Below are 26,441 nucleotides of genomic sequence, written 5' to 3'. Positions count from 1 at the left end.
GGTATTTCAAAACATGCATACAACATGTACTAATCAAACTGGGGTACTTAGCATCTCATTCTCTTTATCATTTCTTTATGTGAGATCCTTCAAGCTCCTTCTAGATCTTCACAAAATATAAATCGGCTATTGGGAACCAGGTTCATGAACACCAGGACTTAATCCTATCTAACTGTATTTGGTACCGTTATCTTCCCCTCTCTTCCTAACCTCTAGTAATCACTCTTCTATGTGTAGATAGGTATTGTTTTTTTGTAGCTTCAACATATGAGAGAACGTGCAACCTTCATCTTTCTATGTCTGGCCTATTTCACTTAATTATCTTCTAGTTCTATTTTGCTGCAAATGACATTTCATTTTTATTTATGTATGAACAATATTCTATTGTGTATATACACCAGTTTCTTTTTTCATTCATCTGGTGATGGGCACCAAGGCTGCTTCCGTATCTTAGCTATTTTGAATAGTGCTGCAATATGGGCAGAGAGGTAATTGATTTCATTTCTTTTAGATATATATTCAGAAGTAGGACAGCTGGATCATATGGTAGTTCTACTTTGAGTTTTTGAGGACCCTCCTTACTGTTTTCCACAGTAGCTACTAGCTTACATTCCCAGAAACACTGTAAGAGTTCCTTTCTCTCCATGACTTCACCAGCATTTTTATTATTATTATATTATTATATCCATTCTAACTGGGTGAGATTATTCATCACAGGTAATTTTTTCTTGGTGGTTCTGGAGCTTGAACCCAGGACCTCATGCATGTTGAGTATGCAGTCTAACATCGTACTTTTGATTTGCATTTCCCTAAAGGAAAATAAAAGTTGGACATTTTTCATATATTTCTTAGCTATATGTATTTTTTGAGAAGTGTCTATTCACGTCATTTGCCCATTTTTAGCATTTAAAATATTAACTGATAAAAATTCTACATATTAACAGGGTCCACATTGTGTGTTGATACATGTATAGATTTTACAACATTTAAATGAGGTTAAGCAGATTTGTCTCATTTATCATCTCTATATGGTGAGAACTTACAGAATTTTTCTTTTTGAAATATATAGCACATTACTGTTACTTATGTCATCCTACTGTGTAACAAACAGTACACCAGAACTTTTAATTCTTATGTAACTGTGACTCAGTACTCCTTGATCAAGCTTTCCCCATATCCCTCCCAGATTCCTACTCTCCCAGGCCTCTGGTAACTACCATTCAACTCTCAACTTCTGTAAGATCAATTTTTTTACATTCCACAAGTTAAGTGAGATCATGCAATACTTGTCTTTCTGTGTTGAGCTTATTTCAGCTAACATAATGACTGCCAGTTCCATCGACGTTGTTGCAAATGACAAGAACTCATTCTTCTTATGGCTGACTGGTAGTATTACACTGTGTATAGGTACCACAATTTTCTTATCCATTCATCAGCTGAAGGGTACTTAGGTTGTTTTCATTTCCTGGCTACTGTGAATAGTGCTGGAATGAACATGGGATTGAAGATGTTTCTTTGACATAATAATTTCATTTCTTTTGGATATATACTCAGTAGTGTCTGGATCATATGGTAGATTTTTAATTTTTTGAGGAATCTCCAGACTTTTATATTAATTTATAAATTAACTTATATTCCCACCAACAGAGTACAAGGGTTCCCTTTTCTCCATATCCTCACCAGCACTGTAATCTTTAGTCTTTTTGTAAGTAGGTATGCTTACTGGAGTGATATCTCATTGTAAGTTTTTGTTTGTTTGTTTGTTTGTTTGTGCAGGACTGGGGATCAAGTTCAGGACCAACAGATTAAGCAAGTGGTCTATACTGAGCTACATCCCTAGTCCTCTCATTGTGATTTTGATATTAGATAATCTGGATATTAATCTTCTGTTAGCTGAATGGCTGGTGAACATTTTTTCCCATTCTGTAGATCTTCTCTACACTCTGATATTTGTTTTCTTCACTGTAGAGGAGGCTTTTAAATTTGTTGCAATCCCATTTGTCTATTTTTGTTATTGTCCCCTGTGCTTTTAGGGGTCATATCTGCCCCCCCCCCAAAAAAAAATCACTTTGAAGAGTTTGACCTGTTTTCTTCTAATAGTTTCATACTTTCGGGTCTTACTTTTTTTAAGTCTTTGATTCATTATGAGTTTACTTTTGTATGGGGGGAAGAGGCAGGGGTCATTTAAATCTTTTGCATATGGATATCCAATTTTCCCAGCTATTCTTTCTTTATTGAGAATCAGTTGGCTACAAATAAATAGGTTTATTTCCAGGAGCCCTATTCTCTTCTGTTGGTCTGTGTGTCTGTGCCAGTACCATGCAGTTTGGGCTATGCTCTGCAGTATGTCTGAAATCTGATGCTATGAGGTCTCTAGGTTCCAGCTTTATTTTTTTTGTTCAAGATCTCTTTGGCTATTTGGGGTCTTTCTGCTTCCATATGAATTTCATGACTGTTTTTTATAGTTCTATAAAGAATGTCATTAGTTATCTTGATGGGAACTATACCGAATTTGGAGAAGGAACATTTTCACAATAGTAATTTTTTGAATACATTAACATGGGAGGTCTTTTTAATTTTTAAAAAAATTTTCACATCTTTTTCCACCTCGTTCATCAGTGTTTTGTAATTTTCATTGTAGAGGTCTTTCATTTTCTTGGTTAAACTTATTCTGATTTATTTCATGATTTCTTACTCATCAAGTTCATTACTGGCGATTTTTGGATTTTGATTTTGTACCCAAAAATTTTACTGAATTCATTTATTGGTTATAATAGTCTCTTGGTGAAGTCTTTCTGTTTTTCAATATATAGAATAATTAGGATATTTCTCTACATAGAATCATACAAAATCGTATTTCTACAAACAGAAATAATTTCTTTCTGTTGCCTAACTACTCTAACTAAAACCACATTGTTTCATTCGAAATCTCAGAGGGAACACTTTTATTTTTTTTTTCTACTCAGTATTTTGGCTGAGGGTTTGAACCCTTCATCAGGTTGAGGGACAATTCTTCTACACCTAATCTACTTTAGATTTTTATCAGAAGGAATAGTACTGATTTTTATCAAATCCTTTTTCTCCATGGCCATATGATTTTTAAATGAATTTTTCTGGGGGTGACTGGGGTTTGAAATCAAGAGCCTTGTGCTTGCTAGGCAGGCACTCTTATCACTTGAACCACACTCCTAGCCATTTTTTGCTTCAGTTATTTTTCAGGTAGGGTCTCACATTTTTGCCCTGTCTGGGCTCAGACTGCAATCCCCCTATCTATAGCCTCCCCCATAGCTGTGATCACAGACACATGCCACCATGCCCGGCTTATTGATTGAGATGGGGTCTTGCTAACTTTTTACCTGGGTTGGCCGCAAACCATGATCCTCCCATCTATCTCTACCTCCTAAGTAGATGGGATTATTAGCATGAACCACCATACCTAAGCTTAATGATGAGCTCTTATAATTGTGTTGTCTTTCTTATTCCTATGCCATGACTCCTGTTTGAGTCCCTCTCACCTGCCTTCTAAATTAGTCTGCATTACTCTCCTTAAGTAATTATTGTGTCCATCTAGCCACACCCTCACCATATTTTATTCTGCCTTCTTCCACTGGAATGAATTATTTTACCTTCCATATGGCCCTTCAAAGACGAAATGTTATTAGGTCTCTCATTTTCCTCTAAGTTGGCCCTTACCAGTTCCTTTCCCATGCCTCAGATAATGTTTTACCAGGCTCACCATCTTAGTCATCCCTTCTTTGGAAACAATTAAATACGATGATGTTCTACCTAAAAATATGATAACTAAAAATAAGTACACAATTTGAAATGATATGAAAATACAGACAAGAAGACTTATTTCCCATGATTTAGATGGCTACTGGAGATCATGGGCAATGAGTCATAGTCACACAGCTAATTTGTGCATGAACTAGAATCACTCCCCTGAATCCCAGGGCAAGAGCTCTGTTCAAAACAAATAATCCCCATTGTCAGTGTAGGTAAAAACTTGCTATCTTCATGTGATCTTGCCTCTTAACAATGGCATTTCTGATAGATAAACCATGGGATCTTGATTTTGATGCCAGATGCAGCTCCATCCCTTTGGCTATCAATCTGACTTCCCTACAGTTTAGCTTTTGTGGGCAGAAGGTCTGCAGCTCCTCCTGCAGTGCTGGACATAAAGCACGGCCATGCTGTAACTGTTTTATGACCCAAAGGCCAGTGAGTCAACGTTAGGATCTTTTTAAAAGAATCTATGCATTACTGAATTAGCAAAGAACACTCAGTATTTTCTTTCAGTAAGTCATACATCCTCTCTAAAAGCTTCTGCCCTCAGGAAGAATCCATAGAGGAGGACAAACAAGTATTTTTCCAGTTCTACTTAACTGTTTGTAAACACACCTCAAAACAAACAAAAATAAACTCAATGAAAGAGTTGTTTTGTTCCTTTTTAGTGGAGATGATAGATTGCCTCTTTGCATTAAATAGTCTGGAAGTTAAGGGACTGGTCATATGATACATATCAAGTATAGTGTTGTGAGCAGTTAAATTTTATGGGTATACTTGTAAAACCACTCTTTCACAGTTCATGTCAAATTGAAAAGTTTATTTCTCCACTAACGTACCTGTGGAAATTCAAGCCATTTACAAGAAAAAATCCTCAAAAATTATTAAACAGATCTCACTAAAAAACAAGCCAAAAAAAGAAAACACAAAGAAAAATACATTTTGTCTCAAAGAGATATATTCAAGATACATACATATGCAAAATAAAAATAGCATAAAATTAAGAGTTAACCCATAAGATCATGATTATTCAGACTTTTTGTGGGTAAAAAAAACATATTTTGACTTAACAAAATCAAGAGTTTCATGGTTTACTTAAATAGAAATATACTGACTATGAGTAATGTTAGCATCTCAAACACGTCGATGACATGTATTCATGACATGGCTTTTGAAGTGGGTATGAACCAAAGTGAAGAGGGAGGAGGTAAACCATAGGGAATGGCAGAAGACCTGAATGTCCTGTTTGGGGGGAAATTCTTTTTAGATATTTCTCTTATTCTCATAAATGTGACACTGAGCACAGACAGCATGGTAATCAGGGTATTTCACAGTCTAAGCATCTTTATCACATCTCATTCAACTTTCTCCCTACAAAGTTCCCTTATTCTGATCTCCTTTTAGCTCAAGTAGTTCTAATATTAGTGAGGCATTTTATAGTAAGGTACCAGTGTCTCACGCCTATAATCCTAGTAACTCAGAAGGCAGAGATCAGGAGGATCATGGATTGAAGCCAGTCTGAACAAAGAGTTTGGAAAAGAAAACTAAGAGCTGGTGGAGTGGCTTAAGGTGTAGGGCCTGAGTTCAAACCTCAGTACTGCCAAAAAAAAAAAAAAAGGTGTTGTGTGAAAATATTTTCATTAGAAGATAGTACAATGAGAACTAAGAAAACTGGTGTGATGTGCTTCCACTGACATACTCTTATAATAAATAAAAACTGGTCAATAGCTTTTGTCATTCTATTGAAGTCAATTAGGTATGATATAACAGACATAGGCTAAAACTGAGACTGCTCTATGTTGATCATAAACACCAAAATAAATTTAATGACAAAAGCGGCAAAGATCAAAGTCAACTTTTCCTTTAAAGATAGGGGTGAGGGATGTAACTCAGTGGTGGAAGGCCTGCCTAACATGTCAGAGTTCCTTCCTGGGTTTGATCTCGAGGACCAGGGGAAAATTACAAAAGGACAGAGGGGTAATACACATCAAAATCATAATTAAGAAAAGATTATGTCTGGAAAAAGATGATTTTTGTTTTGAGCTGTATATCTCATAAAATGAAATAACGAATACTTACTCTTTGTTGTTTGTAGTGTTTAAACATTCGAATGCAATGTTCAATGATAAACAGCAAGTAAATGCCTCCTAGAGCAACTAGTCCTTTCAACACAGCATCGTACTCTTCCAGGAACTTCTTCGATTCGTGCCCGTGAGAGTGGCCATGCCCATGTGTGTGATGACTGTGATCGTGTCCACCCTGAGACTAGGAACAAGACGAAGAAAACTTCTAAACAACTCACTGAAATATTTCACATTTTAGGATTATAATCTAGGTTCTCTCAGAGAGCACAATGTACCTTTTAGCTTTTATCATATAATTTGATTATTTTTATTTTTTATTAATACATAGCAATTGTATGTATTTACAGGGTGTCATGCATACATTATATAATGTTCAAACATTTACCATTTCTTTGTGGTGGAAACATTTGAAATCCTTCTAGCTTTTTGAAAAATATATATTACATTATCCTTCTCTATAGTCACCACACTGTACAGCAGCACATCAGAACTTTTTCCTGTCTGACTATAACTTAGTACCTGCTGACTAACCTCTCTCCATCTCTCTCTTGCCTCTACCTTCTCCAGCCTCTGATAAACACTATTCTACCTTCAACTCCTATCAGAAATTCTGCACAGTTGCACACGATCATGTGTGACTATCTTTTAATTTTCAAAGTACTCTCCTAGGTATTATCTCACTTAAAGTAATCTTCCATTTAATTTTCTTTACTCTGTTGTCTGAAAAGTACTACATTTTGTGATAAAACAAAACTAAAACACCTCTAAGAATAAGATAGATAACTACAGTGAAAGAATCAAGCCAGAAGAAATAATAGGGAGTGATTAATCATTTGTAAATTGAAGTAAACATGACAACTTTATTTAGTAAAATAAAACACCAACTAATTTACTAGCAGGTTACTACTGAGACTTGCTGGATACATGCACAATCATTATAATACCCCTTATACATTTCTTCTAAAGGCTTTCTTAAAATACGGCAAAGTTAAAAAATATATCATAATACTATTTAAAAATCTAACGATTCAATTTATTTCAAAAACATTGCTACTAAAACTGTGAAAATGGAAAGAAAAAAAGCTTCATTCTATAAGCAAACAAAACAACACAAATACTAGATTGGTATTGCCACAGCTTGCTACTGAAGAACCTTTGAATTTAAATATTTTTATTTTTAGTTTAACAGATTAAAAAGATTGCTTACATGGGGCAGCAAATGAAGAAGGGCATCTCCACTCATTGTTCCTACAGCTAGTGCAACAAGGAATGTGAGAAGGAATTTGAAGCATCCTTGGTTAATGATGGGAACCAAAATCACGCCTAGCAAGGAAAGCAGGCTAATGACAGTGATAGAAATGATACCACAAATCCATGCTGTAGGAAAAAAGAGTCAACATTAGTCTGACAGTATAAAACAAAAAAGTTCCAAAGAATAATAAACATAAGATGAACGAGCCACGGAAGATAATCTTACCCAGACTATGCTTTTTAAGAAGCTTTATGGCACTGCTGTGCTTAAAAACAAAACAAAGACATGACATGTAACCAACTTGAACATTTTTTAAAAAACTAAGAAACTCAGTTCAAGTTATAAGTAGAATCTGCAATAGTCCACAACATTAGAATAGTGACTTAAAATTACTTAAGGCAATGATTCACTATCCAGACTGTAAATATTCATTTTCCACTATCTAAAAGTAGAGCATAAAACAATAAAAGCCTACTTAAAGGATATAATTGCACAACTCTCCTGTGAGCATTAAATGAAGCCAAGTATCGAATGTATCATAATCTTTGTAAATTTTTCTAATGCAAAGTTTAGGACACTTAACAAATCAGCCCCAAAGGGAAATATATTCACATGAATAACAAAAAGTCTTATTACTAGTAGCCTTATTGTTACAAAGAATGATTCAGAGCAGGGCATGATGGCACACATCCATAATCCCAGCTACTCTGGAGGCTAAGGATCGCAAGGTCAAGGACAATCTCAGTAACTCAGTGAGACTGTCTCAAAATAAAATTTTAAAAAAGGTCTGGAGTATAGCTGAGTGGGAGAGCACTTGGCTAACAGACATAAGGCCTGTGTTTAATCCCCAGTATAACTTTAAAAAAAACAAAAAAAATTCAACCATCCTCTTCTTGGATTCTTCTCTCCTCCAAACTGTCTCTCCTCCAACTTGACTTTCTATACAATTTACCACTTTAAAAAAATCTTACTATATGAGCAAGACACCGGTGGCTCATGCTCATAATCCTAACTATTGGGAGGCAGAGATCAGGAGGATCGCCAATCAAGGCCAATTCAGAGACTCTATCTCAAAAAAGGGCTGGTGAACTGGCTCATGTGGTAGAGCACCTGCCTTGCAAGCATGAGGCCCTGAGTTCAAACCCCAGTACCACCATAAAAAAAAAAAAAGAAAAAAACCTCACTATATGATTATAGTTCACTAATAATACGAATGCTTTTATAATATAACCTGTGAGACACATAGGTGTGAGAAAGGGTAATTTTGCACATATTTCTTTATCCTGGCTATTCATAAGCAGATACCAGAAATATATGCTAGTGTTAAGGGCTGTGTATTTTCATTATGATTTCTATTGAAACTAAAGTAAACATGTAGTTAGTTTTTTTAATTCTATTTGTTTCAAACTCTGCCTATAGAAAACTTAAAATAATCTTGTATAAGTTTTTTTTGTGGGGAGGGGATGATACTGGTGTTTGAACTCAGGACTTTGTACTTGCTAGGCAGGTGTACTACTGCTTGAGCCATGCCTCCAGCTCAATTTTGAAAAGTTTTAATCTAAAATATTTTTGTCAACAGATCTAGTACGACTATAAATTTTCTGGACGATATTATACTAAGTCTTGTAAGTGAGCAAAGGAAAAATGTATCTTGTCATCAGGATAAATTAAAATGTTTGAAACAAGGAGAAGACCAGTAAGGGGATGACACTCATAGATGCATTAAATTCTAAACATTATCAATAAAATTATGTTTACCCACTGGACACTGTATTCACAGTATCTGATGACATTAACATGACTGCCAATGCTCATTTGTTAAATTAGCTCACTGAATTAAAACAACAGGTCACCTATCACCGAAGGAGGCAAAGATTCAAACAGACTCAATGTGAGAGCTATGGGGGTCCAGCTATTAGACTTGGATTTAGTGGTTTCAATTCTTGCAATATTTTGAGGCAAGGAAGAAGCAGGAACTCAATTCTTGAGGAACATGGTCAGGGAAACACTATTTTAAAAGTAATATCCTGGTTAGTGGAAGCAAAAGATAACAGGAAAATCCCCCATATGTTATAGTATTACAAGCACTGTAAGTTAAAAAAATAAAACAACGCTATTCCAGAAAGAAAATCACATAATCAAATATGGTTTAAAGGCTCACTTATGAATGATAACCAAGTTACAGTTGCTATAGTAGTCCCTATTTGCAGGTGGGAGCAAAATAAACTGATGAGAGAGCAGAGCAGTATTAATGGGTCAGAGAAGTGGCCATAGACACAAATTTAAGACCTAAGGGTTTTTTGTGGTTGTTGTTTGCTTGTTTGGTGGTACTGGGATTTGAACACAGAGTCTCATGCTTGTTTTGAAGCCAGTGAAGTCATCAGAAAACTAAACCAACAAAGGTTTGTCAAAATTATCAGAGCTCTTGAGGTCCTAACATATTCAGGGTAGGAGTGGGGGAGTTAGGAGACAGAGTACTTTAATGGGACAAATTGAGGCTGGTAACAAAAACATTAGTACTAAACAAAATATTTCTCAAACAGTAATATGTAAGTTCCCCTTTCCAAGTATATATTTTCCTTAGTTTGGCAAATAATCCATTCTAGACACAATTTATTTCCAAGAAGCAACCTAAAAGCAACTTCAACTAATAACTGAAAGAAAAATGCACTGAACTACTTGGGAAATCCCATGTTTCATACTCCTAAAATACTCTATAAAAGAATAAAGAATTGTATATACTTACTAATGTAAACATATGTGGATCAACACTGCAAAAGTACACATAAGACTTAAAATACACAATATATACAGAGCAAAATTGGTAACTCTTTACAATTACCAGAATTTTTTATTAATCTGAGTATTTTGATGAAAATTGCAATTGAATGAGTCATCAACACTGTCCAGTAAAAGTACTGATTTTATTCCTATGTCTCAATGTTCAAGAAAATTCATAAAACCAGGTTAAACTACTACATTAAAATCTGTATTTACAAAAAAATCTAGTTGGGTAAACCTTGTTATATTGATTTATTCTTTTTTCTTGGGTTACATTTCTGGACTTGCCTATGAAGACATATGCAACAGAAATATTATACAGAGAATGCTATTAATTTGATAATTTGAGATGATTAACAACTTTTACAATATAACTTAACATGCTAATAAAATATTAGCTTGAGAGGCTTATTTAAAAATTGAGCTTAGTACATTTTACATTTAAGATCATATTAAAATAACATGTACTCTTACAAACATGTTTACAAAAGACTCTTCAATAGGAATGGGGGTATAGCTCGGTGATGGAGCACTTGTCTATTGTGCACAGGCCCTACATTCAATTCCCAGCACCAAAACAATAAACATTCAAACCCTGCTCATTAAGGAGTTGAGGGAAAACATCTATTGCCTGAACATTAAACTAATGACTCAAAATAAACATTATTCTAAGCAATGTTTCTAAAATTCTGGTCTAAAAAGGTCTTCAATGTGGAAAAAAGAAAAAAAAAAAAAAAAAGCCAGGAAAGATTCTATGAGGTCAGACATATTGTAATGTTCTGAGGAGATTATAATTCCAAATGACTTTTGTTCAAATAGCCAAAAAAATCAAGTCACTAAAAACCAAATGAACCAAAATCTAATTCAATAAAACTAAACTGCTTAACATGCAAGTGGATAAGCTAAATACATTTTATAAATGAAGACCAATCATTGGCATAGTGACACACAGGATATTATATAATAATAAAAAAAATCCCAACACAGTAAGATAAACATTTACTCAGTAACAGAAGGTTAAAATATATGAAGCAAAAACTGACTGAATGGAAGAGACAGACAATTTCACAGTAGTAAATGAAGACATCAGTATCTCACTCTCGATAATAGAGGATCCACACAGAAGATAAACAAAGAAATACAAGATTGAAACAACATACTAACAGACATATACAGAACACACTATCAACAATGTGCTCATGTATGAAACTGGAAAAATGAGACCTATTCAAACTATTCCAGGAATGCGGCGAGGGGGTGTAAAGGAGAATGATGGAGGGGGTGAATTCAGCTATGATGTATTGTAAGAAATTTTGTAAATGTCACAATGTATCCCCAGTACAACAATAATATGATAATAAAAAATATTTTCTAAAAAAATTTAAAAAAAAATAGCAAGGCTGGTGGAGTGGCTCAAGTGTAGAGTACCTGCCTAGCAAGTTTAAGGCCCTGAGTTCAATCTCCAGTCCTGCCAAAAATAAATAAATAAAATAACAATTGTACATTCTTTGGTGCACATGGGATATTTGGTATAAACCATATGTAAAGTAACAAATTAAATCAACAGATTTTTTTAATTACATTTAATCCAAAGTATCTTCAGTGACTACAATGGATAAAATTACAAATCAATTACAGGCGTGAAAGTGAGAAAAGTCACAAATTTGTGGAAATGGTAAACAATATTATTCTTAAAACAACCAATGGATCAAAGAAGAAATCACAAGGGAAATTACAAAATATTTAAGGGACAAGTGAAAATGAAAATTCACCAAAACTCAGGGAACACAACTAAAGCATCACTAAAATGAAAATACATGTAAGACCCCAAAGTAAAAACTTTAGATTACAATGAGAAAAGAGAACAAAATAGCCTAAAACTAGCAGATGGAAGGAAATAATAAAGATTGTAACAGAGATAAGTAAAACAAAAACAAGAAATCAATGAAACCGAAAGTTGATTCTTTGAGAAGACTGCAAAATTGACAAACCATGAACTAGATGGATGGAGTAAGCAAAAGAGAAGACTCAAACTGCTAACATCAAAAATGAAAGTGAAGACAGGTTGGAAAACATAGATGAAAAGGAAAAATTCCTGGCAATAACCTACCAAGTCTAAATAACAAAGAAATAGGACATGTGACCAGACCTGTGACTAGTAAGGGGATTGGATCGCTAATCAAAAATCTCCTAGCAAAGAAAAGGCCAGGACCTGGTGGCTTCACTGATCAATTTCAACAAATATAAAGAAGAATTCTTATTCTTCTCAAACTTTTCTGAAAAAATAAAAATGGACAGAACTGGTCTTAACTCATTTTGTGAAGCCAGCATTACTCTAATGACAAAGGTGGAGAAGCACAGGATAGAAATCTAGAGACTGATACCCACTATGAACGGGGATTCGCAACAAAGTAACTGCAAATCAAATTCAGCAGAATAGCAAAAGGATTATACATCATGATCAGTGCCACTTAAAAATACATGTACAAACAGTAAGGGTAAATTATCTCCCACCTAACATGAATCATCACTTATTCCTACCAGACCTAAGGAGTAAGGAAATAAATTAGAAAATTTCCAGATCTTTTCTATTTTTTATGAGCACTATTCCATGGCAACTGCTTCATTAGTGAAACAGCCCAACTATTTCCTACATGTACACGACTATAAACAGGTTTCCTTATTCTCAGTTGTTTACTTCTGACTTTTTAAAAGATAATTTCAGTTTTCTAGCACAACAAATGTTAACATGTTTTTCTAAGAACTTGTTAATCATCAATGAAAATCATTCTTTTGATCTATGAGAAATGTGAAGCTGTTTTGAACTGAATGTATTTGAGATACTTTACCATGCTACTTACCTATTTTTAGAATTTATTACATTTATATTTAAACTTACATAAATAAACTTCCCTAAATTGTTAGATATGGGAAAAAAGCATGCAGATGGTTATTTTGATTTATCAAATTGTGCCTTATCGATCACAATTTATTTGCTATAAAGCAAAACAAAACAGTACTGGAAAGGTATCTTTAAAAAAATCTCTAACAAACTAACAATATGCAAACTATTAAATACAACTAGAAAATGTTTTATTTGTACCCAAGATATCATATGCAATAAAAAGCACTAAATGTTTGCAACAAACTTCACTTATTCTGCAAATTAGGTCACTTAAAACGTTAAAGGTCTTCAAGCTTAGTTATTCACCAACTCCCTTTCTCATTATCAAGAGAGAAAATGCATTCTTTTAAAAAGAAGCGCTCATCTGTGGAAACTTTCTAATTAACTTGGTACAAAGCATGTGCAAGATGGCAGTTTTCTACACTGTTTCAGCATTTTAATTGGCAGAAAATGCTTAGCGGCCTATTCACAACCCCCCTTGATAATTAAGCTAGGGTCAACTCTATGACTAAATGAGCCAATCTTGTGAAACAAATGATTTCCACCATGCACACTATACAGCATATTTGGTCTTTGAACAAAGTTAATGAGGTAGTAGCTGTGTCACTATGGGAGATTTATATAGAACAAGTTAACCTTTCTTAATGGTGTAGCAGTCATTAAAAATAATTACTACCAGGGCATTTTCTCTAACATTTATTAACATCTATCAGGACATAATTAATTCAAGCTGCATTTCTGACAATAGTAATAACCACCTGCGAACAACTAATCAATATCACTATTAGTAAGGTATTTGTTTTCAAAACAAGTCCCATTTCCTCTAAGGCTTTTCAGATTGAATAAGCTGTAACTTTCAATATTACTACAGTTAAGCATCTGTCAACAGCTTCATTACAAAATAGGAATTATGGCAATATTACAACAGACAACTCTAATTAGAAGTGATAATCCACAAGCAATGTGAAAACAAACAACTCGAACTTTTCAGAAAATAGTACTAATAAAGCTATTGGTTTTAACTTCAGACGAGACAGTCTTGTCAGTCACCATGCTTCCCTGTATAGGATAAATGTATTTATTTTTAAGCTTATCGTCTGCTTCCCTTTCCTCCTCCCATAGTGAGAATTTTTAGGCATCCGAGAGGCACCTGTCAAGGTGCTTACTCATCTATGAAGAGCAATACGCGTGATGTCAAGAAAGAGAACAAAATTTTATGTGTTCCAAGATGAGAATTCAAAGCCATCTTGTAGACCCATGCTGTCTGTCTTTACTGTTCTTACCAGGCTGAACCCAGCTTGTCTACTTTAGAAGACCATTCTTGAGGGGGGTTTTCACCAACTAATCTACACTTAGAATAATACTTTTTCTCTATCACCTTGCTATGTCTTTAAATCTGTGAAAATGCTACGAAATATATAACTCTCCCATTTCTCTGTCACTTAACATTCTAGCAAAGCATTCTTAAGAACACTTTCAGCAGGAAGCAGCAAAGCAGGAAGCATGGTGGCAGAGAACAGTGTTTACAAGCATAATCACTGTAAGCTGATAGCTGGTACCTATCTTATCTCAGACAGGTTATTTAACTTCTCTAAGCCTTCTGTTCCTCACCAAATGGACACAAATAAGAGTGCCTATCTTGCAGATTTAATAAGTTAAATGAGCCAGGTGCAGTGATGCCTGTCTGTGAATCCAGCTACTGAAGCAAGGAAGATCACTTTGCCCACAAGTTTAAGGCAATATAGTGAAATCCCCAACTCGTATGCATGGATGATGAATGAACCAACAAAGCATCTTTTTAAGTGTTTAACTTAGCACACAGTAAGGTCCCACAAAGTACAGCCTATTACAATTGATTTATCTATTTTCCTTTTATTTGTACTTGTTCAAGTCTTAAGAAGCACCTCTAACCTAAATAAAATTCTTACATACTAGAATCTGATATTCCTAAACATCCCTACTTTATTCCTCCAATATGAAAAATTTTCAAAGTCTGTTGATCTTTTGTTTTGCCAGAGTTCAGTTTTCATTCCTTATTCATACATATCATTTTAGTCACTTTAATTACTAAACCTTAGGGCTAGTACATCTTGGGCATTTCAGCCCTATACCACATTCATTATTCTACATTCATAGTAATTCCATAATGGTTTTGCACATGATAGAGTAATTCATGAAAATTCCACTTTGTTTTGAGAACATCTTATTGTCATGTTTACTTGGTTGACTGATACATTCAGTGATCTTCAAAGATGCATTTTCAACAAGCATCTCTCCTAGATTATAACTGAAGGTTTACAGAGTGATACTAAGCAATTTATCCATTCACTCAACCCTTCTTATCCAAAATTCTCTTTGTCTAAGGAGCTACAGATAAAGAGATGAAAGCTCCAGTTGCCTTTAAGCAACTGCAGTCTAGCAAAAACACATTAATCCAATTACTATGAGTCCCAAGATCTATACAACAAAGGAGATATGTAGGTGTGTCATGAAAGGAAACTTTACTAAACGTAGGATGGTTAACTCCAGCGTCAAATGCCTGAGCGGAGAAGAATGACAGAAAAACAGAACAGTTTATTATCAGTAGTTTGCTAAGGTTATAAACTGAGGGGGAAAAAAGAGGGAAATGAATGGTAAGAGATATGGATGCAAAGGTAGAGAGGCAGGAGAGGTATTACAGAAAGCCTGTGGGCCAAGTAGAGGACTCTGAACCTTGAGACAATACAGCATAATGCAAATATGCATAAGAAATATAATTAGTACTCACATCGAATACATGCTCTCAGAAATGTAAACAGAGATATAATGCAAAGTATTAAATAGAATAAAGATATATGGTAAAAATCATAAAATGATCCCATATTAAGCTAAATTTAGAAGATATTGGTCTGAGAATTAGCTGTTGAGAGGTTTTATCAGTCAAGCCTAGGGTGTGTGGGCTTTGCCATTTAGAGGCTTGGGAACTGTATGTAGATAAGTTTAACTTCTCTGTGCCTCAGTTTCCTTACCTATAAAAAAGAATCATGAAATATCTCCCTCAAGATTATTGCTGACCCTTGTACTACTAATGTATGCTAATAAAAAAGATTATTGCTGAAACCTAGTGGAAATGTATATAAAACATTTAGCAAATAAATAGCAAAATGGTTGAATTACAGAAGTTTGAGTTCCTGCACTACCATTCACTAGCTCTGAGACCTTAGAAATGCTATTTGGGAAGAAGAACATTACTTCCTCATAAGACTGTCGTGCGGAGTAAATGAACTGAGTTTAGAAGGATGACTGCAACATGCTTCCTAAGATTATAAATTAAAATGTATTAACTAAATGTTGGCTATCATTATTTAAAAGAAAGCTTCTACATCAGAGGATCTCATTCACATTATAGAATGATAAATCTAGTGCTAGAGATGTTTTGCAAGGGGGACAGGAACATAATCAGACAAGGTAATGAAGTTAGCTTAACAAAACAAAAACAAAAAACCAAAATGAACATGAACTAAGGATAACATGGAATGGATGAAATGAGAAGCTATTCAAGAGATAAATTCAATTGGACTTCACAGCTGATTATTTAAGGGAAAAAGGAAAACAAAAAATAGAGAGTAAAAAGAGCTGCAGATTTTATAGAGAAAAAAAAGTTTCAGATTCTATCAACAGAATGATTTGTATTGGCATTTGGGATCCAATAAGCAGTACAAACTTTTTTGAGATGTTGAGAAGGAAGTACTTACAAATATCACAGTGGTGCTATGTAGCCAATTGAGTATAACAGGAAAAAAAGCTTAAGAGAAGTTTTAAAATGGTATTGGTGTTATACCAGCTGAGGCTCCGTAGAAGAAAGTGATGAAGTTCATATTTCAACCATCTGGCATTTCTCAGACATTCCTGGAGTTTAACCACACTAGCTTCCCTTTCTATTTCTTTAAAAATTTAGCAATCTTGGCTTTCCACCGGAGGCCCTAACTGTGCTAAAGGTTAAGTAAATTATAACACCACAGAAGTTTAATTAGGGGCTTGGTTAAGACAGGTCAAAAACTTGTGTTTTCCTTTTAATCTAGTTCTCCGTCCATGGCAAAAACATTCCTTCATAATGACAGAAGCGGTCATTAACACATGTGCTTCCTCTCTTCCCCCCAGTACTTTTTAAACATTCACAAAAACTGACAAAACATTAAAGTCTGACACTTAAAGGAAACCAACAAGTTAACATTCCTTTCTAATTCAGGTATAGTTTGAAAGACAAGTACAGGTATTAAAGGAGAAAAAACTTAAAAAACTCTTTCTTACCTGAGGCCCCTATATTTGCCTTATCTTCAGGAACCAGATTTTTATCCTTATTTAAATCTTCAACTAAAAATTTGTCAAAATGCTCAATACAAAGTCTGCTGTCAATTTGATACAGCAACGCAGGACAAAGGTATGTAAACAGATCAGGTGAGATGGGAGAGCTGGCACCATGACCATAGTATTTTAGCAACTGAGTGACATTCAAACACTGCAAGGAAATTGACAAAACAGATTAAAGAATGTCTTTAAAAAGATTATGCAGAACAATAAATTATGGTATAACAAATATAGTTTAAGTATCATTTGAAAATAATGTATAATTCAGATATCTAAAACAAACCACATTTTTATAGGAATCTGTAAAAATTTATGATAGGCATACATTCAACTAGATTACTGAAGACTTTCTATGGATTATATGGGACTATAGCGCCAATATTCTTAGGAAATGAGGAGAAAAATCATTTCCTTATCAAACTGCAATCCTCAGTGAACTCAAAAGTCATAGTATAGACACTGTGACTGCCAAAGGCATTTACAAAGAATATTATATCGGGGCTTATATAAATAAGTAGCTCAGTGGTTAAATACCTGCTTAGCTTTGCACTTGTGCAAAGCTCTGCGTTCAATCCCCAGCCCATTTAAAGAAAGGGAATATGGAAACGTTTTATTGGGAAATTCTAGCCCAATGTGGGTTGAGGGACACAAAATAGGAACAAGGGAGGGGAAAAAAAAAAGCAGATTTTGGGGATGCCTAGCATGCCTTTACAAAGTCTGGGGTTTAGTCACCAGCACACATGCACACACACACAAAGAAAGGCAGCACTATCCACTACAGTAAAAAAAAAGCAAACAAGTTTGGATCCATCCTATAGTAAAAAGGGGTATCTGTAATTAATGCAAAGGAGATATTCCTCCCCTTTTATACATATATCCACTCTGACTACAAGCTTGTTTACTGACCTGTTATCTTACTACATGGTTTTATCTACCCACACACACACACTCACCCACACACAAAACAATCAAAACCTACAGACACACAAAAACGACTCTTCTTAGGTCTTAATTACCATGAGGTACTACCCTATTCAATGCATAGAACATTTTCATTTTCATTCATACTGAGAATTCTCAGTATGCATTAGACTTGTGAGGTCACCAAAAACCAGACTGAAGCTGCAGACTTCAGTCTGATACAGAGTCACAAGATTTAGTTATTATAAATAAAAGCTTCCAGAATCTTGTCCATAGTAATAAATGCACACTTTTAAAAAACACACTATGATCTTAATGTGTATTACTAAGACAGTGTTTATAACTGCTAAAATCCAAAATATATGATGATTTAGCCAGGGAAGAAAGTTATTTATTTAGATGCAAAACATATCTCAATGACAGTGACAGAAACAGCAAAGGGTAAGATCATTTTTTACATTTGATGGTACTGCTTTCTATTATATGAACAATATACAAATTCAATTTTTTTCTAAACTGTAGTAAGAATGCTAAAAATCAAAATAAATAAGGGTGCTGGTACATCTTTAATGAAACAAAAAAAATATGCCTATGGTAAAGTTTTTTTTTTTTAAATGGAGACAAAGTATCCAGGAGTATGACAGTTTAGAAGGAAAAACCTGGACTTTCCTATTATTGTATCTTTTTGCAGTCACTCTACATGTGTTAAAGGCTTGAGAAAAGATCAATATCCTGAGTAAATAGGCCTTGTCACAAAGGAACAGAAAAAGCAAGCATAAAACACGTACACAATACCTAACTTTAGAGATACAATGACTGTGAAACCACTTAGTAGTTAATAAATTAATAACTGTGAAAAAGAAACTGTTTTAGCTACTCCTCAAAAGGATAGGATGAACAACAGAATTTTAATTTTCAAGTTCCTAGAGACCAGCTAAGGATAGTAATAGTGAAACCTAACTTGGAGAGTCAAATAACACATAAGCAACATGGTACAATGAAGAATTAAAATAAACGTTTTCAAAAAACATTTACAATTTCAAAATAAAAGAAACAAGACAAGTGAAAATCCAAATTAAAAAAAAAAAAATCTTCATACTGATTTTGATTCCTTATTGGTTTTTGTAGGCTGTTACCTGCTGTTCCCTAGCTAAACGTGCGGAAGTGACTTTTAACGCGGTTCTACTCTTCACCTTATCCTTACGAAGGGCTGCACGTGATGTGAAGACCACCGAGCAGCGCGGACACCGTCTGTACTTACTTCGTGTTGGCGATCATCTTCACTATGATCTTTGTGGCTAGCAGCGGAATAAATTGCACTTTTTTTCACATGCGGTGCTTCTCGCTTTCTCGTGTGTCGAAGTTCACCTTCATTATCCGGATCAGGGTCGTGAGCGCTCCGCTCTGGAGCATGCGGGTGAGGATGACCTGGGTTGTGCACACGGTCAGGTTTGTGAACTCGATTGTGCTCATACTGTTCCCCCTGATCGCGGCTCGGGAGGAAACGCGGTGTGATAACCTCGGGGTTTTCGCTGCTTTTCTCCTCGATGTTCTTCCTATTTTTTTTCCGCGACTTAATTTCAGGTTGCTCTTGTGTTTTGTTGGTCTCTGTTGAAGGTCCATGAAGAGGCTCCGCACGCTCACCGTGAGCCATGGAATCGTTACGGACAGGGCGGGTCGCGTTGTGGTCAGGGTGGAGGTGCGAACGATGGCGATGATGCGGGCGATGATTATGGTCACGCACGTGCTTGTCCTCAGCTTTCACAGACACTTCAATTGTCTCTTTCTCTGGATCACACTTATGGTTTCTTTTTGCTGATGCACTGGTCACAGTGTGATTTTCTGCATTTAAGTGATTGTGGGAGTGCTGGTGACTACGTGAATGAAAATGCTTTCCCTCCTGAACCGCCAGAATGTCTAAGTGAGAAACATGATCGTGGCCAAGATCCTCATGATTAATCTCAACTACTCTTATTTCTCCGAGCCCCAGGTTCGTTAGAAGTTTCTCCAGACCAAAAAAGGAAAGTCTTCCATTTTCACCATAACGGTCGAAAAGTTTTTCAATATAGTATTTTTTTTCATTTTCAGCCTGCACAGAAAATTTGCTGGGATCCACATCTGCCATTCCACGATGATGTCTGCGAAGCTCCTCGGGACCGTGGTCATGCGCCTCATGGCAATGGTTGCAATGATGGAAAACAAATGTCAGCAAACAAATGAGGCAAAATTTCGTATGCATATGTACCTTCATTTCTGTTTCTCCTAAAGGGATTTAAAAACACAGAAGGATTACTTTATACCTCAGCACATTCAAAATACTCAACCTCAAAGCTCCTACTCTACTAACCAAATGTTTTTCCCCATTTTTTATGCCTGTGACTCACTCCTTCCCTCTCCAATTCCCCATTTAAAATGGCCATTTGAGTTGATCATAATAGTATACAGTTCTTCAAATTAGTGCAAACTGCTCAAGACTCAAAAATTATTCCCACTCCCTTTAAGGAAAACACCAGTATTTATGCAGGGATTATTGGCTTCCTTCCTATCTGATTCTTTACAAAAAGTTTGCTGATCCCTGCAAACTGAGATTCTGGTCAGTATAGAAAGACAAGAAAAATGATAAAATGGGTAAGAATCAGAAAAAAGTGAAACTGTCATTACTAACAAATGGAGAAATAATTAGAGAATGAAAATGGTAAACAATACCATTTACAGTAATAAACAGCTAAAAATAAATTTAGGACTGGCAGAATAGCTCAAGTGGTAAAGAACCTGTCTAGCAAGTATGAGGCCCTGAGTTCAAACCCCATACCACAGAAAGAAAAAATAAAAAATAGTAATAATAAATTTAACAAAAACAACATATAAGACATTTACATGGAAAAGGATCACACATTAAATTAAAGAGGGCTGGCTGTGTCACAGAGTGGATGGCTGTATTATGCTTAAAACTGCCTTGTTTTACAGTTCCAGTACAATCCTGATCAAAACCCTAGAAGGCATTCTGTGAAAACCAAAGTTATTTTTAATACTTTTTGGAAACAGAAAGGGTTAAAAATGATCAAGAAAAACTTGTGAGGTGGGGGGGATTGGAGCAGATGCTCTGCTAATTATTAAAAAAGTATAGTATTTTGTTTAAGAATAGATAGACCAAGTTGTATTTGGTTAAAGAACAAAGAGCAAAAGAACAAAATAAAGAATCTAAAAACAGTAAAAGATATTCTTTTCCTTGGTGTTTGGTCAATGAGATTTTCTGGAAAAAAAACTTGATTTTTACTTCACATTATATAAAAAAAACAATTATAGGTAAGATTGTGAGCCTGACTGTGAGACAACAAATGTTAATATAGTAAGTGTCCTGAAACATGCTTTCCAATATAGTACCCACCAGCCAGAAGTGCATATTTAAATTCAAATTAACTAAAGCTGAGTGTGGAAGTGCACACCTGTAATTCCAGCACTTTGAAGGCTTAGGCAGGAAGAGCCAAATTTGAGGCCAGCCTGGGCTAAATAGCAAGACCCTTTCTAAACAACAGCAAAAAATTAGTTAACTAAAATTAAAATTAAAATGCAGCTTCTCAGTCACCCTAGCCATATTTTGTATGCTCACTCTTTGATGGAGCTAGTATCTGCCATCTTTGCACAGTGCAGACACAGAACACATGCACCGCTATAGGAAGTTCCACTGGACAGCACACTTCTAGAATCCAAAAACAGAATGTGAGCCAATTATGTAATTTTTAAGTTTTCTAGAATAAACAGATGAAGCCAATTTCATACTATATTCTAGTGAACCCATAATATCTTAACTTTATCAATAAATACATTGCATTCTGTTTACGGCTATGCCTTTGAAATGAGGCATATATCTCACATGGCACATCTTCACTCAAGTGCCCAACAGCCCCCTGTGGCTATTGTTACTGGAAAGGCACACCTAGAAGATTTATTTGGGAAACTAATTTTAAGACTTCAAGATAGTACACAAAAAGCATTATAAAGGAAAGACTGGTACCATATGCCTCATTAAAATTAAGAATTTCTGTTCATCAAGAGACATCACTTTAAAAAAAGCCATGGATTAGGCAAAGTACCACAATTTACAATCAAGAATTTATTTTTTAAAACCTTACAAATCAGTATGAAATGGGAGAATTATATATAAAACAACCAATGGAAAATGGGTAGGAGTCTTGGAAACACTACCAAATTACTAAGAAGTATACTTAGCAGAATCTGTCAAAAGTCAAACTGAAGTGTATCTGCTCACGTAGCAGCTCTACTCAGAAGAAATGCATGTGTATGGATGCCAAAACACACCAACACCAATATCCACATAATCATAATCATAGCTCAAATCTGATAAAAGTCTAAATGCTTATCAACAGTAGAGTGAATAAAACCCATCAATCCTACAACCGAATACCATACAGGAATGAAATTGATACTATACCTTCATTCAGTTAACAGAGGTGAATTTCACCTCAAAAGATGGCAAACATCAAAGGAAACCAATTAGCTGGGTGCTGGCAGCTCATGCCTGTAACCCTAGCTACTCAGAAGGCAGAGATCAGGAGGACTGCAAAGCCAGCCTGGGCAAATAGCTTGTGAGACCCTATGGGGGTGGGGGGGGGGTGGGGAACAATCACAAAAAGGCCTAGGGGAGTGGCTCAAGGTATAGGCCCTGAGTTCAAACCCCAGTCTGCAAAAAAAAGAAAAAAAAGAAACGATACTAAAAAGTTAAAATGAGCCAATGAATAAAATGTATAAAGATAAATTGAGCAAAACTAAACCAAGATAATTTCTTTTTTGGCTGTACTGGGGTTTGAACTCAGGGCCACCCCCACCAGCCCTTTCTACTTTAGTTTACTTTTTTTTTAATTAAGGAATATAAAACACCATTATTTACAATAAAGTAAGCAATATACAGTTGGATAACATTCTGATTATACAAAGCTGTTTTCCTGGCTTCTGCAGAACCAGTAACCCAAATATTGCAAAGACTGAGCCTACACATAAGGAGTGAGTTGGAGGAAAGAAAAAGCATGCAGGTCAACAGTTTATAAACATTTGTTCACCCCTTTATGCTAGTAGGTCCTAAACTGCCAACATCTCTAGCCAGCTAATTCACATTTCCATAAGCCAAGTCTGAGATATTCCATGATTCATGACTTTTTAGTGCACAAATTTCAACTTTCTGTAAAGAACTAGCTCCCTAGAGGAACCTTTAAATGCCCACTTACTTTTGTTTAGCTATTTAAAACAAACCAGGATTTGTCTAGTGTCTCCATCTGGGTGGGGAAGTTGTTGATGGTGGTAATAGGGAATTTTGCAAACAAACTACTGCATTCATGTGTCTATAGAAAAACAAGACAGACGTGGTGACGCATGCCTGTAATCCCAGCAGTTAGACAGTGGAAGCAGAAGGATTGCAAGTTTGAGGCCAGCCTGAGCTGCCTAGTGAGACTTTTCCTCCAAAGAACAAAGGCTGGGGACATAGCTCAGTAGTACAGAGCTTGCCTAGCATGCTCAGAGCCTGGTTCAATCCTCAGCATCTAAAAAAAAACAACAAAAAACCCCCCAAAACCCAAAACCCAATTTAATTATTTTATGTATATGCATGCACAAAACACTCAGAATAGCTCTAATAGCTCTAAGAATAGCTCTAAGACATACCAGTTAAAAGATAAGTTCTGATTAGTGCCTGGAAAATTTCCCTAACATTTAGAAAAAACCATGTTCTCAAATGCAGAGGATATAGCACGGCATTAAATATTCTTTTCAGATAAAGGAAACAAATTCACAATGCTTTTATTTTATTTGTTCAAAGAAGCCAGTATAGCTAATGAAAACAACAAAAAACTTCCCCACTACTACTTTTAAAACCAACATATCAAACTTGATTTTCATTAACATGTGGCTTTCTTTCAAACAGTAATTCAAAATACCAGACCCGGGTGTGTGCATGTGTGTGTGTACAGATATATATATATAAAAAACAATGCAAACCATTATTGAGATTCATCTTCTAGACAAGAATGCCAAGTTAGTCTCTCTTCATAAAAAGCAACTGCGACCTGAGAGCACCTCATATTTGCCTCTTTAGTCAGCACCAAGTCCTTCTCATCAGCATCTTTTCCATGTCATGGTGTTTGTGGCACTCATGATTCCTTCAGTATTGAGAATCCTGGTGAAGCCTCTTGGTTTGGCAGCAGGCTCTCTCTCCTCCTTTGCTTTGCTATCATTGGATTCACTGTCAGGTATTTTCTTTATATTCCATCTTTTTCTTTACCAGTTTTTGAGAATTAAGAAATGCTACAGTCAACTCTGAACATTGTAACTATTCTTCAGATTCCCAAGTACTGTCAGCATCTATAAATCCCTTCCACCTCTCCAGAACTACTTCCACCACAGGCTCCTGCCTCTTCAACCTTTTTACTCTTTCCCATCTTTTGCAATGCAGTTTTATTGGAGGCCATTTTTACTTGCAGACTTAAAAGAGCCACTCTGATGCTCTGGTTAGTGGGTCCCGCGGCATCTCTAGTGTACTTTTTTAGATGGGGCAAACTTCAGATCACTATCTTCCTACCTCCACCTCCTGTGTACCTATAATTACAGGCATGCACCACCACACCTAGTTTGTTTTGTTTTGTTGGTGGTACTGGGATTTGAACTCAGGGCCTTGCACTTGCTAGACAGCTTTTCCACCACTTGAGCCTCACCTCCAGCTCCCATCTTGTTTTTTGAGATAGTGTCTTGTTAATTTTTTCCAAGGGCTAGCCTTGAACCTCCACCCTCCCAATCTCTACATTCTGCATAGTTGGGATTACAGACCTGGGCCACTACACCTTACATGTTTTGAAAGGAAGGTAGGGGAAAATGGGAAAAGATCAAAGTAAAGCGATCCAAAGGGTGATAATGTTCTCTTTCCTGACCTGAGTAATATTACACAAATGTTCGTTTTGTGATAATCCATGGCACTTATGCTCAGTGTATTTTCTGACACACATATTTTACCTAACAGTACAGGGAGTATAGTATCAGGTGCTGAGCATTGAACCCAAAGCCCTTGCATGTCAATCAAATCTTTTCCAATGAAAACCAATTACAAAATGGAATTACATGGTTTCATGAGCTAAGGAAAACAGCATGTGAAACCATCAAAAGGAAAAGTTTATGATATTACAAAAAGACAGTAAAGAAGAACTGCAAAACTGGAGAGAGACCATCTACGTACATGGAGCATATCACATGAGACATATAAAGTCTCCTCTGTGTTCGCACAACTTTAATTCAATGCCAGTCAATATCTTTTTTTTTTTCGGGGGGTGGGGGGAGTGGGTAACTGGGGCTTGAACTTAGTGCCAACACTCTGAGCCACTCCACCAGCCCTTTTTTGTGAAGGCTTTTTCGAGATAGGGTTTTGTGAACTATTTGCCTGGGCTGGCTTTGCTTCAAACTGCAATCCTCCTGATCTCTGCCCCTTGACAGAGATTACAGGCATGAGCCACAGGTGCCTGGCCAGTCAGTATCGTGATAACTATTTTGGGAAGAATTCACAAACAAGTTCAAAAATTCATATAGAACAACAAAAACCTAATGACAATCTAGACAATTCAGAAGATTAGTCACATAATAAAGACTTTTTTCATAGTTATACTAACCAAAACAACACAGAACTGGCACCAGGACAAATAGGCCAGTGCAGCAGAGTTCAGAAAGAAAATCAATAATATTGATTATGAAAATGGTCCTTCTTCACACATGCATACACAAAGGTCAATTTCAAAAGAATTAAAGCCCTGTAAGTGAAAAGCAAATTCTTAAGTTTTAGAAGAAAATATAGAATGTCATTATGACTTGGGATAGGAAAGATTTTTCAGACAAGACACAGAAAGTATATACCATACAGAAAAAATTTCTGGCTTAATTGAATTCTTTTAAATTTACAAAAAGGATAACATAAACAAAGCTTTGACCAGCCAAATACTAGAAGATATTTTTCATGTGTATATATAAACAATATGTATTAAAGATCAGTATCCAGAACATACAAAATATACATTCATAAGGAAAAACCTCTTAACATTACATAGACAGCTATATCAAAGATATAAGCAAAAAAAGTTGGTTACTGATACCCTAGATGATGCAAATCTAGATAATGTCCCAAGACACTAACAGGAGATACTGACAATATGTAATCAACGTGTGACAATGCTAGATGGTAAGTAAATTTCTAATGCAGATAAATGGAAACTGATTTGATACTGCTAATAGAAATATATACTGATAAACCATTTTCTGAAACAATCTGGCACCTACTAAAGCCGATATGATATTTTACAGCCCCAATTCCCACTTC

At 35.5% G+C, this 26,441-nt stretch overlaps 1 protein-coding gene across 5 annotated transcripts in view; it reads right to left on the bottom strand.

Moving 5' to 3' along the window:
• The window catches only part of Slc39a10 (solute carrier family 39 member 10), a 119,151-nt gene that overhangs the window by 19,725 nt on the left and 72,985 nt on the right, over positions 1-26,441 (bottom strand). For 4 of the 5 annotated variants that reach the window (XM_074071311.1, XM_074071312.1, XM_074071310.1 and 1 more), the window contains 4 exons: positions 19,338-20,338; positions 17,099-17,306; positions 7,078-7,247; positions 5,866-6,051 (listed from right to left, as the gene is read on the bottom strand). In XM_074071311.1, coding sequence (XP_073927412.1) covers positions 5,866-6,051; positions 7,078-7,247; positions 17,099-17,306; positions 19,338-20,327 — 1,554 coding nt within the window. In that variant the 5' untranslated portion in view covers positions 20,328-20,338. Of the gene's footprint in view, positions 1-5,865; positions 6,052-7,077; positions 7,248-17,098; positions 17,307-19,337; positions 20,339-21,686; positions 21,788-26,441 lie in introns of those variants that run through there. The other variant, XM_074071313.1, reaches the window with a different exon arrangement.

Source organism: Castor canadensis, chromosome 4, assembly GCF_047511655.1.
Source record: "Castor canadensis chromosome 4, mCasCan1.hap1v2, whole genome shotgun sequence".
NCBI lineage: Eukaryota > Metazoa > Chordata > Mammalia > Rodentia > Castoridae > Castor > Castor canadensis.
Note: the sequence above shows the minus strand (reverse complement) of the source record. Positions and strands in the feature narration are given on the sequence as shown.